The following is a 17,230-nucleotide window of genomic DNA, read 5'->3' on the forward strand; positions in this document are numbered from 1 at the left end:
CATGATCCCAGGGTTCTGGGATCAAGCCTAGCATCCAGCTCCCTGCTTGAGGGGGAAGCCTGCTTCTCCCTTTCCCACTCCCCCTGCTTGTGTTCCCTCTCTCGCTGTGTCTCTCTCTGTCAAATAAATAAATCTTTTTTAAAAAAAAAAAAAAAGATGTATTTTGAAAGTTGGGATGCAGTGGCTCAGTTGTTTAAGTGCCTGCCTTCAGCTCAGGTGGGATTGAGTCCCAACAGGCTCCTTGCTCTTCAAGGAATCTGCTTCCCACTCTGCCTGCTACTCCCCCTGCCTGTGCTCTCTCTCCCTCTATGAGGGAGATGAAAAAATAAATAAGATCTTTTAAAAAAAAATGTATTTTGATAGTAGAGCAAAGAGCATTGGATAAAGGACTTAATGTGGAAATGTGGTGGGAAAGGGAAAGGGAAAAGGGACTATTAATGATGACCACAAGGCTTTATACTGGGCACCATTAACCAAGTGCCATCAGCAAAAATTAGGAACATGAGCAGGTTGGGAGAAAATTTATGGAAACAAATGCACTTATTTAAAAAAATGTTTTAATAAAGATCTTATTTATTTATTTGACAGGGAGAGGAAGCATAAGCAGGGGGAGCTGCAGAGAGAAAGAGAGAAGCAGACTCCCTGCTGAGCAGGGAGCACATGAGGTTGGATCCCAGGACGTGAGATCCTGACCTGACAGGAAGGCTAACCCACTGAGCCACCTAAGCGCCCCCCCCCATTAACATTTTCATTTCACAGATGAATAAATAGCTTGAGAATGATCAAATAACCTGCCCAAGTTCACACAACTGGTAAGTGGAATTACTATTGTAACATGAATTTATTTTTACCCTCATAGTGCCCAATTATTAATCATCTCCAATTTACAGATAAGGAAACAGACCCAGAGATGGGAAGCCTACACAGCTAGCAAGCCGCAGAGGCGAGCAGATATCAGATCTAACAGATTTATTTTCCAATAAAGGAGTCAGTCAGGCTGAGAGACTGATAAGGAATCCCAGCAGACCAGATAGAAAAGAACATGAAGTTTGAATAAAAAAACATCTTCAGATTCTCTTTCAATGTTTTGAAATTCCCGGATATGATTCAAGGACAAATTCCAGAGGCCAAGAACTGCGGAAAGGACAGCACCGTTGTCCTTTGTAGCAAAGTGGTTCCCCAGCCGCCACATCAGAATCACAATCGCTACCTAACGAGCAGATTCCCGGCCTCCAGCCTAGCGGTCGCTGAGTAACCAATGGAAGTCAGACCCGGAGTCTCCACTCTACACACTAGCGCTCCAGAAATCGTCGTCGTAGGACAAGGCTTGAGAACCGTGAAGTATGCATTGAATCCCGGCTTCCACCCCTACACTACCAGCCCTGCTACTCAGGGCTCCGGGCCTCAGTTTCCAAAACGAAAAGAAGGGGCGGGAGCGGGGCAGGGGAGGGGCGGAGGAATGGTAACCATAACCTCTGTCCCGGACCCTCGACCTGCCCCCAGCTGTGAGACCCGAGCCACACCACTGGCCAGTGCAAGCCGGAACCCCGGCCACTCTGCGATACCCGTGAACCGCTACGGGACCGGGAGAGGCCGTCATCTCTCCCCGCCTCTAGCTTCTAGTGCACCGCCGCCACGTTTCAAAAATTCTGGACGCCCTCTGGGGGCGTCGCCGGATGCGCCCGTGACGTAACTGTAAACACACCCCCGGCCTCTTAGCTCCTCGAAAACCGTGTGTACACCTCTCAAAGAATAGTGACGAATTTCCGGGTGTGCCGTCGCTTTACGACTCGTGCGCTCTGCCGTGGATTCCGCAGGAAGCTAGAAGGCAGTTTACGACAGCGCCGATTGTGTTTACGGCGCCGGCCGGTGCGCGCGCATCTTTCTTCCTTTTCCCTGTTCCTTGGAGGGTAACCGGGTGCGCCGTCTTCGGCCTGGACCATCTCTCGCCATCCGGGCCCGGCAGAGGCCTTTACAGGTGAGTGGAATGTTCCCTAGGGTTCCGTGGATCTCTGGAGCCGGCTTGGGCTAGGCCCGGCCTTCGGAGGCCTCCCGGAAGAGACCTCCCGTACGTCTGCGGCCGCCTCGGGCCCCCCGGCTGGGCGGGGCAGAATCCACCTTCGGGGACCCCAGGCTGGACACACTTAGGGATGCGGCTCACGGCCTTGTGGGTGAGGTCCCTTGGCCTTAGGCTTCGCTTTGCGGCCACGGGCTGAGGGACTTTGATAGTTACCTGTTCACCCCGTTGGGTCTCAGGGTTTTCAAAGTAGCCAGAGGCTCCCAGAATGTCTGTGAAGGAGGTATTTGGGGGGGTTCCAGGCTGAGCAGTGTTTGAGCCTAACGTGAGGAATTCACAGTCCAAAGGTTTTCTTCCCTTTTCTGTGAAATGGAAGGCTGTGGTGGCATAAGTTTGATCTCTGATCTGAAACTCTCTCCCCTCTGGAATGATGGCATCCGATCTGGAGTGGCTGTGATAGTCTGTCTACACAGCACCGTGGCCTGCCAGCCACAGGGCACCTTCTGAGCCCTGGGGTGCCTCCGCTGCCCAGGGTGCAGCTGTCACTCCGATGCAACTGACCGGCTGTTTGTGCTTCTGGTTCCATTCTGCTCATGGGGTATGCGTTGAAGTCCAGCGAATTCTTCCCACCTGCTGGAGAAATGCATGCCAAGCCTTGGGTCTGCTTCCTCCTTGAACTGTAGCAGAACAACTGGATTTTTTTTTTTTACACCTTTTTGAAATATTGTTGACTGGGCTACTAGGTAGGGATACAACCCCATTTCTTCTCGGGTGGCTGCCGAGCTATAACATAATGGGAAGAATGCTGGACTTGGGGCAGACAGCCCTGGAAATCAGCTGTTTTGAAACAGTGGCCAGATCAACAGCTTAATTGGCCGAGCTGCGAACTTTTAATCTCTGAAATGTGGGGTGTGGGGGAGTTAGTGCTGTTAACTCGTTTAGCACAGTGTCTGACACTCTGTAGGGGCTCAATAAGTAGTCATTGTAATGAGACTTGTCTTGAAGCTGCCATCTCTTCTCTCGGTCCTCTTCCCGTGGTATATCTTAAGTTTAGAGTTGGAGGATGAATCCCGCTGGTATGTTCCCTCTTGCTGTCACCCCGGTTCACTTCTGCAGGTAACCTCAGTCTCCCCATCGTGGGACACTGAGGAGAGCTTTCTGTGATGCTCTGGAAATATTTGTGCAACGGCTTTTCGTCTAGGAACGCACCTGAGGATTACGATGGATGATCAGTGCATAGGTTTTTGTTTTGTTTGTTTTTTAGATTTTATTTATTTGACAAACAGAACACAAGTCAGCAGGGCGGGGGTAGGGGGGGTTGGAAGTAGGCTCCCTGCTGAGCAGAGAGCCCAACATGGGCCACGATCCCAGGACCCTGGGATCATGACCAGAGCCAAAGGCAGAGGCTTTAACCCACTGAGCCACCCAGGCGCCCCAAGTGCATAGGTTTTTGATAGGAACTGTCAGATGAAGATCTATTTCAGAGGAGCTATAGCATGACCAGAGCGCGGATTCCAGCCAGACTGCTTTGGTTCAAATTTTTTCATCAACTAGCATTGCAAATTTGAACAATTTCTTAGCTTCTCTGTGCTTCAGTGTTCTGATCTGAAGAGCGGGGATGATACTAGAAGCTACCTCAGGATTGTTCGGGGCATTTACTGGGTTTATGCAGGGTCGACACCAAGAACAATAACTGGTACTTGTGAACATCTACAAACATGGGACGTGTGGACACTTTTAGGACCTAGGGCTTATGGTAACCTCAGCTTTCTGACAGGCTTTTTGCTTGGCTCTGGGTCCCCTTGTTCTGCATAAGGATTTGCATTGATGACAGAAAATCAGAAGAACCAAGAAAGAAAGGTTACACATCAGGCTATACTTACGGACTTCTTTTTTCTCAGCACCCTGTGTGTAAATACATTTTTTGCAAGTCCCAGATGTAATTGTGTGGCATTTTACAGTCAAGCATTTTCATATGTATAACTACCCAGTCTTTAGCAATGATTTCGTGCTGTGAATTAAACCAGGGTCTTACTCACTTAACAGATAAAGTCTTAGAGAAGCTATGGATTGTATGACTTGGTGAAGGTGTTTCTGAGAACTAGAACATGGTTATTACACTGGAGAAAGGTTACTACATTCCATCAAAGCTGAGACACTACTGAATTAAAGAAGCACATGTATGTTACGTAGCACCAAGAAGGACAAACTGCCAATTAGGATAAGAGATCCAATGAAGCATAAGGTGCAGCCTCATTTCAAAGACATTATATTGGGGAAAGTGGGTGTCAGAGAGTCGGTGCAGTATGGTAGATCAGTTTTGTTAGTGGTCTTCCACGTCTTAGGTATTCACGATCTTATCTACGAGAAAACGAACTCAGTTAGTAGGAGCTCAACAGCGGAGTGTTCCATTTTGTGTGTTGCCTTTCAGATTTTGTCATTATGTCTTAGCTTCCCATAGCGGAAGCCTGCTTGTACTCAGAGGCCTTTCTTCACGAAGCTACTCACATTATTTGTATTTTTTAGGTTTTAGAAGATGGCGAAGTTCATGACCCCCGTGATCCAGGACAACCCCTCCGGCTGGGGTCCCTGTGCCGTGCCCGAGCAGTTTCGGGATATGCCCTACCAACCGTTCAGCAAAGGGGATCGGCTAGGAAAGGTACTTGCCTGTTCATGAAAGTGAAGCTTTTAAGCTATGGCTGCAGCCCTCCGTTAACCATTTCTGGTTTGTTCTCTCCAAAGTATAACTCCTGTGTTCCTTAGGGGGACACCAGCTGGGAAAGACTGTAACGCCTGGGTACTTAACAGTAGTCCTAACAGAGCTAGGCACTTAAAGGCCTTACGATCCCCATTCTCTCTTAAGTTATTCCCAGATGGCGTCTTCACTTAACAGGGGTTTCTGGGTCCGCAGAAACGTGTCTGACTGACCTGTGTGCTCTCTCCTCTGCTACTGCTCTCACAGGTTGCAGACTGGACGGGTGCCACATACCAAGATAAGAGGTACACGAGTAAGTGTTCAACGGACTGCCCAGACCAGGGCCTTGGGAGGATTGTTGCTTTTTCTAGTAACCTCCATCCAAAAGCATTCTAGGAAAGGAACAAAATGATGATGATGATAATTCGTAGTTTTTAGGGCTGTCTGAACTGTAGGAAGTATCCACTTTTTTTTTGAATGGCCCTAAAACTTGGACTGCTCATTGAAGTGATTTAATCTGTTATAATGGGATTTTTTTTTTTTTTTCCCCTTCCACTTTCAGGGAGCCATGAATATTTTTACGTATCCTTTGAACTCATTCCTGTTTTGTACTGCAGTGCCTAGTATTTTTCTGAACCTAGGAAGCCAGTCAGAGGACTCCACATATTAAGATTTCGACCCAGTAAATGGGTGGTGGTGGTGGTGGTGGTGGTTTTTCTGTGCCAGCTGAGATTGCTGGAAGGGGCTGCTTGTAACCCAAGTGACGATTATCTGAGGCCGAGGTCAGCAGTAAAGTGTAACATGACCTGTTGGACGTGTCTGCCTCAAGCACCCGGTGGTGCAGGTGTTTGCCGTTTGCATAGTGCACGCCCCATGTCTGCCCCTTCTGGGAGAGTAAAGGTGGACTCCTCTTCTTACAGACCAAGGCAGGGCATGAAATGGGCTTGACATCCTCAAACTCTGTCTTGACTTAGAAAGCTCTTTAGATCAGAGCTGTTCAGACTTGAATGTGCACGTGAATCACCTGGGGATCTTAAAACTCTTGATTCTGATTTGGTGGGTGTGAGGTGAGTCCATCAGCACGCACCTCTGCTAAGGGTCCGGGGGCACAGTTTGAATAGGAAGGCTCTAGACCAGCATGTGTGTAAAGTAACTGTAGCAGCTGTTACACATCCCTGCCTTTGCTTGCAGATAAGTACTCCTCTCAGTTCGGTGGTGGAAGTCAATATGCTTATTTCCACGAGGAGGACGAAACTAGTTTCCAGCTGGTGGACACAGCACGCACACAGAAGACCGCCTACCAGCGGAATCGGATGCGATTTGCACAGGTAGGCCAGGAACCAGCAATCCGACTGTCTTGGGGCCATTACCACTGGCAGCCACCTGCTGAAAATGCTACCTTGTGTGTACTGATGAAAGCACGTTTTCGTGGGTCTTCCAGTGATTTCCAAGTGGCTGACCATTGATACACTGTGCTGAAGTAAACTTACTGGGTCCAGGATAGGTTTAAATGGTTTGGCTTTTTGTCATAGGCTAGGACATCATACCTCTGTGCCAAGAGGGTGTGCTTGTGTCAGGTAAAAAGGTGCCTGTTGCCTCATTTAATCGCTGTGTGCAGGCTTTATTAAGTAGATGGTCCAGTTGGGCTGCATCTTCCTTCATAAAGAGCCAAACTGCAACTCTAATAAAAGCCCGTAAACCTACTTCAATAAAAAATATGTGACTGTGTGTCCATGCGAATGCTAGGGAAAGCTCTCCCATTAAGCCTTGCCTCTTGTCCATCAGATCCCCAGGATTTTAACACAGGTGTTTTCTTCTTACTTCCCAGCGGAACCTCCGCAGAGACAAAGATCGACGGAACATGTTGCAGTTCAACCTGCAGACCCTGCCTAAGAGCGCCAAGCAGAAAGAGAGGTGAGGTTTCTTGTCCTCACCCTTCCAGGGCCGAGCGTGCTCTGAAATTACTGGGCCAGAGCAGGAGGACAGTTGTCTTCCCCAGCATTGCAGACAAACACAGAAACATTCCTGACACCAGCAAAGCCACTGTTTGAGCTTGCCCTCATTCTCCGAGGGCTATCGTTGGCAGGTAGCACAGCAGGAGATTACTCGGCAGTAGCCGTGCACTGGTAAGAAATGAGGGCAGGTAAGAAGAGCTCTGGTGCTTCCCTTGGTCAGTTCTGCTGCGGCCCGAGCCCAGGGCCTCCTTCACACGGGGCCCTGGGAGCCATGTCGGCCAGCAGCCCTGCCCAAGCTGGAGCTGCTAGTGGCCAGAGTAGGGGGCAGTGCACCTCTTCTAGCACCGTGTGTACACTCGTGCTCTGCTCTTTTTCACGAAGCCCCTGTTTTCTTGGTTCCAAGAAGTCAGTGACAGTGTTGCAGGTTAGCAGAAGAGGATGACAGCTTCTGCCTTTCAAAAACCCGCTCATTTAAAGATATGCACCCAAAGCAGAGTCTTCTTGTCTTTCTAGAGAGCGCATACGACTGCAGAAAAAATTCCAGAAACAATTCGGAGTGAGGCAGAAGTGGGACCAGAAGTCACAGGTAGTGTATCCACACCAGAGTTCTATCTAGAAATTCAGTTTTGTCTGCTTATTTGGTTTTATAACTGCTTTATTGGAATCTTCACGCTCTGTGCAGTCCACCCAATTCAAGTGTACAGTTCGGGGGTTCTTGGTATGTTCATGGATGCGGGCCTGCAGCCAGCAGAACAGTCTCGTCATTCTGGAAAGAACCCCATGCCCTTCAGCAGCCAGCCTTTGCTCTCTCTACACAGCCCTCGGCTACTACCAGTCTCTTCTGTCTCTAGGTTTGCCTCTTCCAGACATTTCCTATACATAGACTCCTGTGACATGCGGGCCTTTGTGTCTGGCTCCTTCCACGGAGCACGTTTTCAGGTTCATCCAGGGCCTCCTTATTGCCAAGTCTGTAATACGAGTGTACCATGTTTCATTACCCGTTCCCTGGGACACAGACGTCTGGGTGGGTTCCACTTGCTGCTGGTGGGAAAATGCTGCTGTAAACGTTCGTGCACGGGTGCTTATGGGGATGCGGTGAGAGCGGGAGGCGCACGTGAGCAGGAGACGGGCTCCGGCGGCAGCAGTTAGGTTTTGTGGGATGCGATGCTTGCTGGGCTGACATCCTGTGAGACATAAAAGAAGCTGCTAGAAGTTCTATACGTGTGAAAGAGCTGGTGTGCCCTGGGTGCCAACATCACCTAGAAGGAAATTTCCTGGTTGTTTTTGACCTCTTGCCCCCTTCGGTCCTTTTCTAGACTGCAAAGCCCAGAGTCGGGGTGTTGTCTTAGAAAGCAGCCAGCGACAGGGCGCCTGGGTGGCTCAGTGGGTTAAAGCCTCTGCCTGCAGCTGGGGTCATGATCTCAGGGTCCTGGGATCGAGTCCCGCATCGGGCTCTCTGCTCGGCAGTGAGCCTGCTTCCCCCTCCCTCTCTCTCTCTCTCTCTACTTATAATCTCTGTCTGTCAAATAAATAAATAAAATCTAAAAAAAAAAAAGAAAGAAAGAAAGCAGCCAGCATGTGGCACAGGCTCTGGAGGGACTTATTGACTAAGAGCCCTCCACGCTGTTAACCTGTCTTCTCCTCCTGTTACACGCTGCCTGTCGTTCTCCCTCCACTGGTTCTGCAAAGAAACCCCGAGACTCTTCGGTGGAAGTCCGTAGTGACTGGGAGGTGAAGGAGGAGATGGACTTTCCTCAGTTGATGAAGATGCGCTACTTGGAAGTGTCAGAGCCACAGGACATGTAAGTCGTGTCTTCTGCACCTCCTGCCACGCGCGTGTGTGTATGGACCAGCGAGTTGTGTGGCTCTTTCGGCAGGAAGAGAAAGACCGTAGTTCCTCAGAAGCAGAGCTTCTCCTGATGTCACAAAGAGCTATTTCCCTCGGGTAGTAGATAGAAGTCAGTCAGTGGGGGCCAGAGCGCCAGGCCAGGAACCTGCATGCCCAGATGCCTCCATAACTGCCCATGTCCCTGTCTTGGCCTTAGTCTCCCCATCATTAAAGTGGGGAGTCTGTGTCAGTCAGTTGTGTTCACGCTGTTCTGTGGAGCCATATCCAGAGCTTAGCAGACAGGGATCTGTGTGAACTCTGGGAGCTTGTCTCTCCTGTTCCCGACAGAGGAATCCTCTCTCCTTTTATAGGTGGGATTTCTGGATAAGACTTTGGATTGCACAGCTTTTTTCTTTTTTTATTTTTTTTTTTTCTTTTTTTTTCTTCCCTAAAAATTGATTTATTTCTTAGAAAGAAAAAGCAAGCACGTAAGCAGAGGGAGGGGCCGGGGGAGAGGGAGAGAATGTCAGGCAGACTCCGAGTCCCCTCCGGGCGCAGAGCCTGCTGAGAGCTTGGCCTGAGCTGAAATCAAGAGTCAGGCGCTCAGCCGGCCGAGCCACGCAGGCACCGCTCTGTAGCTTTTTAAAAACGAAGACAAAAAGTTGATGGTGCCATTTCCCTTGTCGCCTGGCCGCTGGCCTCAGCGAGTGCTGCGGGGCGCTGGAGTACTACGACAAAGCCTTCGACCGCATTACCACGAGGAGCGAGAAGCCGCTGCGGAGCATCAAGCGCATCTTCCACACTGTCACCACCACAGACGACCCTGTCATCCGAAAGGTGGGCCCCGCGGGCATCCGCGTGGATTCCTAGGCCTCGGAACCCCCTCCGTCTCCGATGCTCCCAGATGGGGCAGGGGCCGCTGGGATGCGGCCACCCTGCGGCCTGTGCCGTGACACGGGCGTTAACTGGAGCTGGACCCGAACCCCAGCCCTGCCACCCTTCCTCGCGCCGCCTGCCTGAGCCCTCCTCTCCTCACCTGGGAAGCGGGGCGAGTGTGCTTAACACAAGCCACTGGGGTGAGGCGAGAGCATAGCGACATGCCGTCCTGGAATGTGGCGCATGCTCAGGGAGCTGCAGTCCCCTCGTGGCGGGGTGCGGAGGAGGGCGGCAGCACGCCTGCCTGCGGGAGCTTGCGGACTACCCGCTCCAACCGCTAGCGGGGTGTGTACTTGGATGTGAGGGCGTGAGCGCTCCCTGCAGAGGGCCAGCTAGATCTGAGAGTATCCTCCCCTCTTTCTCCCCCGTCCTCTCTGCAGCTGGCGAAAACCCAGGGGAACGTGTTCGCCACAGACGCCATCCTCGCCACGCTGATGGGCTGCACGCGCTCCGTGTACTCCTGGGACATCGTCGTGCAGAGAGTCGGCTCCAAGCTCTTCTTTGACAAGAGGGACAACTCCGACTTTGGTAGGAAGCCTGTTTGGGAGCAGCAGAAAGGTGTTGGCTGTCATGTTGGTTCAGAGCAAGTCCCTGGTTCTAGAGAAAGGGCTTTAAGTTAAGGGTTTTTTTTTCCTTTACTTCAGTGTATTTTTTTTTTCAAAGATATTATTTATTTACTTGACAGACACAGCGAGAGAGGGAACACAAGCAGGGGGAGGGAGAGGGAGAAGCAGGCTTCCCGCTGAGCAGGGTGCCTGACGCGGGGCTGGGTCCCAGGACCCGGGGTCATGACCTGAGCCGAAGGCATACTTCAGTGTATTTATTAAGGGAAAACTACTCATGCACATGTTCGATACCACACAAACACGAATACGCAGGCCCCGAAGGGAAACCAGGTCACGAAAGCAGGATAGCAGCGAGGTAGAACGATACAATTCCATACCTGAGGCTTAGGGTCTTTTCTTAGTCAAAAAGCTAATAAAATCAGACATTCTCTTGAATCCCAAAAGATTGAAACGAGACTGGTTTCTTGAATTTAACATTAGAGGAGATGTGAAGTTACCCAGCAGCGCTCCTCGCTCCTCCCATCTGTCCCCCCCCCACCCCGGCCCGCCCCCCTGCTTGGGAGAGCGGGCTTGGCAGGTGGTGGTTCCTTGAAGGACAGGCCTGCGCCCCTCCCCGTAGTGCCAGGCACGTTAATGGCTCGGTTTCGTGGGTGGGTGACCACGCCGCTGCTTTTGCAGACCTCCTGACAGTGAGTGAGACTGCCAACGAGCCCCCGCAAGATGAAGGCAATTCCTTCAATTCGCCACGCAACTTGGCCATGGAAGCGACCTACATCAACCACAACTTCTCCCAGCAGTGCTTGAGAATGGTGAGGCGGTGAGAGCCTCTGGGCCTCTGTTTCCAGAACATCTGCTTGGTGGTGGGCTCTGGGGTGGTGGGACTGAGCAAGGCAGACGGGGTCCCTATCTGTCACAGAGGAGCCCACGCTGGGGCTTTGAGTTCAGGCTGCCTGACGGAACCCTAGACCCAGCACTTCAGAGCTCTGTATTGTGTCGGACGTTCTCCATGAGGCTGGCGTCCTAGGAACACTTGTCTCGGCTGTAGGGATTCCTTCAGCTCTTTGACAGACTGATTACAAACACACTGTTTAGGTGCTGGAGATCTAGCAGTGAGCTGAGTTCTACTCTCAGGAGGCTTCATTCTAATGAAGGAGGAAAGACCATAAACAAAATAAACCTCTTACGACAAGTGGTGGCGTGCGCTCTAGAAAAATGAAACGGGAGGGGGGTGTGGCTGCTCATTCAGACACACGAAGCACACAGACGGCCCATGCAAGCATTCGGGAGCTCCCCGGGTTCATGCTCGAGGTCGGGAAGGGTAAACGGCCCCCACCCCACCCCGGAGGGCTGCAGGGGGCCGGCCACGGCTGTAAGTAAGCCGAGCGCAGGGTCTGCTCAATGGGCCCGACCGCGAGTGCTCACTGTCTCCTGATGCCTCTGTCTCTTGGCAGGGGAAGGAAAGATACAACTTCCCCAACCCAAACCCATTCGTGGAGGATGACATGGACAAGAATGAAGTCGCCTCAGTCGCCTACCGGTATGTCAGCCACCTAGGGGGGTGGGCTCTCTGAAAGCCAGGGTCTCCAGTGGCTGAACAAGCTCCTTGTTGGCTGCAGGTACCGCAGGTGGAAGCTTGGAGACGACATCGACCTTATTGTCCGTTGTGAGCACGATGGCGTCATGACCGGAGCCAACGGGGAAGTGTCCTTCATCAACATCAAGACCCTCAACGAGTGGGATTCCAGGGTGAGGCACGCTTGGTCACCCTGTCTGTGGTTCCTGTGGGCCCTGCTGTCCCTGACTAGCCTTTGTGAGCCTTGGTCTTCTGTCTCTGTGCGTCACTTACACAGCTACCAAGATTTGTGTGTGTGTGTGTGTGTGTGTGTGTGTCTTCTGAGTTTTTCCTCCCCTTAGTTCATCATTGAGAAAGAGATCGTGCCTTTGTAGACCGTGGCTAAGGCTAGAGCTTTTCTGCTCGTGTGGCACGCAGGAGGCACACAGGAACCAGGAGTAGTGATGTTCTCACAGGACTTTGTCCCTCTCTGTTCCTCTCTGCCCTCCTGTGGGCTTCTCTCTGCGAGCGTCTGGTTTTGATCTCTCATCATCCAGGTTGGCAGGTGTCCTATAAGCCCCAGAGCTTTTTTTGATCTGTTCTTTCGCTTAGAGCAGCCACAACCTTCCCTCCAACCTTCTGATTTCTTCTTCCAACTCCTTCCCTTCTTGAATTTCGAGATTCTCAGATCAGCGAAGATTTGGCTCTTCAGGAGGCCTCTTGAAAGAAATGGGCTTCCTTCATCTCTCCTCTTTCTGCTTCCCCCTCCTGCTGGTGCTGCAGGATCGCTGGGCTGCGCCCCTCTCTGAAGCTGCCTGGGCTTCGGACTCGGCTGCGGAGGGCAGTGCCCCAGGGCGCCGCTGTACCCAACAAAGGGTCCTCCACAGCAAGGACAGCTCAGGCGCACATCGAACAGCGTCTAATGAGACAGAGTCTGTGGGCCGTTGTGCTCTGCCTTCATTAGAGACTCGGGGACCCGCATTTACTGCTGCTGATTCCCACTCCCCAGGCGGCCTTGGCCTCTGCCACCTGACGAAGGAGCGCACCAGAAGCCCTGCTGCAAACTCGGCTCTGGGCCAGTGGCCTCTTCTCAGACTTTCCGCCGGTCCCCCCGATAGCATACAGCGTCACTGTCGCCGTGTGGCTTTACCCTCTGTGGTGCTCCCGGACTCCAGCCTCGCACATTTTTTCAGTCCTTCTCTTGCTTTCTCTGCTGGCTCCCCTCCTTTCTGACTTCCAGTGGAGCCGCCTTTCAGGTCAGTCCCTCCGCAGCTCTCTGTGCCACAGTTACTTCTCCATAGAGCTCTGTGTTCGTTTTCTCTTGCTCCGTAACAAAGGGTCAAAATGAATCTGAAGGTTCTGGAAGAAACATCCAGGCTCATTCTAGTTAGAATTCAGAGTTCCTTGCTGTTGTGGGCTCAGTGCCCCATTCTCATACCAGCTGTCCACTGGGGCTTCTCGGCTCCTCGAGGTCCCCCACATCCCTTGCCCGAGGGTCCCCTCTGTCTTCAGATCAGCAACAGCTCAGCAGGTTGTTCTCGTGCATCCAGCCTCTGACTTGACTTCTCTGTGTCTGGCTTGCACCCAGGTGGTCTCCCTATCTTAAGGGACCTTAGTTTCTGCGCAGAATGCCCTTGACATAGAAGGTGCCTAACCATGGGCATGACCGTTCCTCATCGGCACGGTTTCCCGCCACACAAGGGTCGGCGCCATCGGGAGACATCTCCCGATGACTTAGTAGAATTGTGCCTAGCCCAAGCCTCAACCTTGAACTGTAAGCTTGGTTCCTCAGATCTGCTTGGGTTTCTCGGCTCTGCGGTCCGTCTTCTCCCTCAGTTCTGCTGTCATCACCCACTTCAGGATGCTGTCGATCGCGCCTTTTACTGTGCACTTGCTGGTCTAGCTGACCTCCTCCGTGCCCTCCCCGCCCCAACTCGCTTGATCTCTGCCAACTCATTGTCCAAAACACTGCTCCCACCGTGCAGCACAGCTATGTGGAGAGACTCTCGAAATGCCACAGCAAACTCGCAAGAGTGGTCTTGAGGGAATCGTATCTGTCTAAGTCTTATTCCTAAACCGTTTGGGCCCGACTACTTAAAGGACTAGTATTTGGGAAGGCCTCTGGTTGCCATGAACCAAGACAATCTGAGAATCTCTGCACATGACCTTCAGCCAGTCACTTCACTTTGGGTCCCAAGTTCCCACATCTGCGCACGAGGTAGTAGGAGCAGATGATCTCTTTGTTTGCCCGTGTATATACAGAAGGTCAGACTCTGGCCTCCTCTCTGCGGCCTCCTCCCCCACCCAGGGCTGACCCGACCTGCAGCCTGTCTTTCCCTCTGTACCTCTCCCGTCACGCCACCTCCAGCCTCTGTCAGCATCCTCCCCGGGGGAGCCGTCACGTTCCCTCCGGGGAGCTCTCCCTTCCCACACCGTACACTGTGAACTCTTGCCACTGCCATTCATACGGCCCTTGTGTCACTGTGCGCGCATGGGTCCTGGTCTAGACAAGAGGGTTAGGGGTTTGCCGGGCCCCCCCTGTGCGCCCAGGGACCGTGTCTTTGCCTGTGATTTACCTGCGGACTCCCCGCTTCCAAGCCAAGCCCACAAAGGAGTCCCTTCTCTGCCGGAGGAGGTCCCAGGCCTCCGGCAGTAGGGCCCCCCTTCACGCCTGGGCCCCGCTTGCCTCCTGCAGCACTGCAACGGTGTTGACTGGCGTCAGAAGCTGGACTCGCAGCGAGGTGCCGTCATCGCCACTGAGCTGAAGAACAACAGCTACAAGCTGGCCCGGTGGACGTGCTGCGCCTTGCTGGCCGGCTCTGAGTATCTCAAGCTGGGGTGAGGTTCGCGCAGGCGCCCAGAATCCACCGGCTGCAAGGGGCGGTCGGCGGGCCGGGCGGGGTGGGCCTCCCCACTGTCCCTGGGGAAGAACTTGGCGCTGCGGGTGTGGCTGTGCCCCTGTGCGGCCTGCCCCCACCATGGTCACCCCCTCCCCTGCTAGGTACGTGTCCCGGTACCATGTGAAGGACTCCTCGCGCCACGTCATCCTGGGCACACAGCAGTTCAAGCCCAATGAGTTCGCCAGCCAGATCAACCTGAGCGTGGAGAACGCCTGGGGCATCCTGCGCTGCGTCATCGACATCTGCATGAAGCTGGAGGAGGGCAAGTACCTCATCCTCAAGGACCCCAACAAGCAGGTCATCCGCGTCTACAGCCTGCCGGACGGCACGTTCAGCTCTGATGAGGACGATGAGGATGAAGAGGAGGAGGAGGAGGAAGAGGAAGGTGTGTGGCAGGCCTCCTTCTGAAGTCTAGGCAGGGCTGTTAGGCTAGCTAGGGACCGAGCTCCGAGGCCACTCTTCTCTGGAGCCCTGACATGGGACCAGCTGAGTGCTCCCGGAGACTCGACTCTGCAGCAGCCTGCCCTCCGGCGCCTGGAGCTGCTTCCAGAGCCTTCAGATCCCATGAGGGGTGCGGGGGGAGAGGGGCCTCCTGGAGGCCAGGGTGGGAAAGAAGCATGGAGGGAAAGGCGGAATGGTTAGCCAGTGGTCTGGAGGAGGAAAGATGCTCTGGGCTGGTTACACGGGCCCCGGGTTGCCTCTTTGCTGCTTCATTCACCATCTGATGACTGCAGGAAGTTCCTCGTAGCCCCATGACGATCCAGAACGCAGTGGGGAAATCACAAGCACTTCCCCGGCGTGACATGCCTCATTTCTCTAACGTTTTCTGTCTTTCAGAGGAAGAAACTTAAACCAGATGATGACGTGAAGCCGGAGTTTGTCGTTCCACTGAGCCTGGAAGGGTTTTGGATGTGTAGTGGAATGCTGATCTGATTCGTACTGTCTGAAGTGTGACAGTGGAATAAAGTATAACTATTTAGTCTCTTACCTTTATCGTGTGCTGCACTGGGATTGGCAGCCTCTCCCCCCAGTACCTCCTGGGAGAGGGATGGTGAGATACGGCTGTGTTCTATCTGGAGTTCATAATTGGGCTCCTTCGTCTTTTACCCGTTTCATACCCCTGTTAGAGGGTGAATGTCCTAGATGTTTCTGTTCTTGGAACCACCTGACATGATCCTTCGCTGGGGATGGTTGTCAGTTTTCTGAGGCACCTAACAGAGGTCCCCCGAGAGGTCTGTTTCCACAGGTAGGGGTGCCTGCTGGCCATGTGCCAGACTCAGCTCCTGCCCTTTACTAGGGACATAAATCACTAGTAAAGGGAAGGAGGGCATGGTCTCTGAAGGTTGAGGTGGGCGGGCAGCTTACGAAGGAGACTGCCCCAGGAGATGCTGATGGGTGTCCCACTGGGTGGTGAGGACTGGTTTATAAATTGTTTTCAAGCTTGGTTTGGGCCGGTGACAGAGTCCCAAGCCGGCACCCTCAAGGCAGTGTGTCGTAAATCAGCTACAGAATGCTTAGGATATGTAAACTTTTTTATAAGTGAATAGCGTTCTATTCCTGATGGTTTGAGGTAATTACCCTGCCCAGTATTATGCTAAGCTTTCTATAAATATCTCATCTGAGGCTGAGGCAGAACAGGAGTGCTGGTCAGAGTGGAGTCATTGTACTGATGAGGAAATGGGCTCGGCTCTTGAGTAACATTCCTGGTTACTATTTTAATCAGAGTAATTGAGCCCAGGGGGTCATGGTGGCTCAGTGGGAAATCTGGTTGTCTCTCTGCCTTTCCTCTTGCTCATGCTCTCTTTCTCAAAATCTTTAAAAATAATAGTAGTAATTGAGCCTCAGCAACCAAACATTTATTGGTTTCATGGAAGTTAGTTAAGACATGCAACATGCTTCTTGGGGAGTCTTCAAAATAGGTAGATTGTCCAAAAGCACACGTGAAAGTGTTAAGTGCCATGAGGTTTCGGAGTTGAGCCTGGTCCTCACCAGACTGGCTCTGCAGACCCAGGATGCAGCCCAGGGGATTAGGGGGGCATGAGTGGGCAGGTAGAAGTCAGATTCAACCTTGGGGCCTAAAAACTGCACCAGCTTCCACAGGCTTCATTTGCTTTATCTGTCCACTACTTATCTCCGTCCTTCTTGGGGCCATCAAGCTGATGGCTTCAGTCCTGACTCAAACCTTCCACTGCATCCTGCTGCCTGTGAGCCCACTGTCAAGGCCTGGCCATACTTCATCAGTCCTGACTTCCCTCTGCTCACCAGATAAGGCGAGCAGCTAATTCTTCATTTATCTGTACCCATTCTCACATCGTCCCAACCACCAAGAAGCAGATGTTCCTACTTTGTTTCTGGCAAGGTACTTCACATAGCCTCTACTTTCAGGGTTTATTCAACAAATGTTTACTGGTGTCTTGCTGTATCCCAGGTCCTGGAGGAAGCACAGAGGCCACCAGAGTGACTAAGATCATTTCTGCTCCATTGACCTTTTCTCTGAGGCAGACACAAGCTATAAATAGATACATGGCATTCCTTGGGGGTACTTTTGTTCTGAGAGGTCAAGGAAGACTTCTCTAGAGAAGGTCCCAGGGACAATATTTTTAAAAAAAGCTCAAGCCATGCAAAGTTAGATCATGGAATGCTCTCCATACCAGGCATGGCTGCCTTTCCATGAGAACACAGCCTTAATGCCCCTCCAAGGTTCCTGTACCTCTCAGAAAAGGACATGTGCTATGCCCCTGTAAATCTGAAGCGGGATCCACGGTCCCCCTGTGCAAAGCC

General features: G+C 52.3%; 1 protein-coding gene across 1 annotated transcript; it reads left to right on the forward strand.

Annotated features, from left to right (window-relative positions):
- The first annotated feature begins 1,755 nt into the window (after window positions 1-1,755).
- EIF3D (eukaryotic translation initiation factor 3 subunit D) lies at window positions 1,756-15,436 on the forward strand. Its single transcript, XM_082742145.1, has 15 exons — window positions 1,756-1,978; window positions 4,544-4,676; window positions 4,980-5,025; window positions 5,904-6,040; window positions 6,541-6,626; window positions 7,181-7,253; window positions 8,357-8,469; window positions 9,200-9,332; window positions 9,812-9,959; window positions 10,676-10,806; window positions 11,449-11,534; window positions 11,614-11,743; window positions 14,245-14,387; window positions 14,551-14,834; window positions 15,287-15,436. Exons 2-15 carry the CDS (start codon window positions 4,554-4,556, stop codon window positions 15,298-15,300), a joined length of 1,647 nt encoding a protein of 548 aa, XP_082598271.1. The 5' UTR covers window positions 1,756-1,978; window positions 4,544-4,553; the 3' UTR covers window positions 15,301-15,436.
- The last annotated feature ends 1,794 nt before the right edge of the window (window positions 15,437-17,230 follow it).

This window comes from Mustela nivalis, assembly GCF_964662115.1.
Source record: "Mustela nivalis genome assembly, chromosome: 7".
In the NCBI taxonomy this organism is placed as follows: Eukaryota; Metazoa; Chordata; class Mammalia; order Carnivora; family Mustelidae; genus Mustela; species Mustela nivalis.

What these genes read in the sequence shown, in the direction of transcription:
- EIF3D (XM_082742145.1), top strand. Translation starts at nt 4,554, where the DNA reads ATGGCGAAGTTCATGACCCCCGTGATCCAGGACAACCCCTCCGGCTGG. An exon ending in AGTGGGACCAGAAGTCACAG is followed by an intron (nt 7,254 to 8,356) that starts GTAGTGTATCCA and finishes GGTTCTGCAAAG; the next exon opens with AAACCCCGAGACTCTTCGGT. An exon ending in TCTGAGTATCTCAAGCTGGG is followed by an intron (nt 14,388 to 14,550) that starts GTGAGGTTCGCG and finishes CTCCCCTGCTAG; the next exon opens with GTACGTGTCCCGGTACCATG.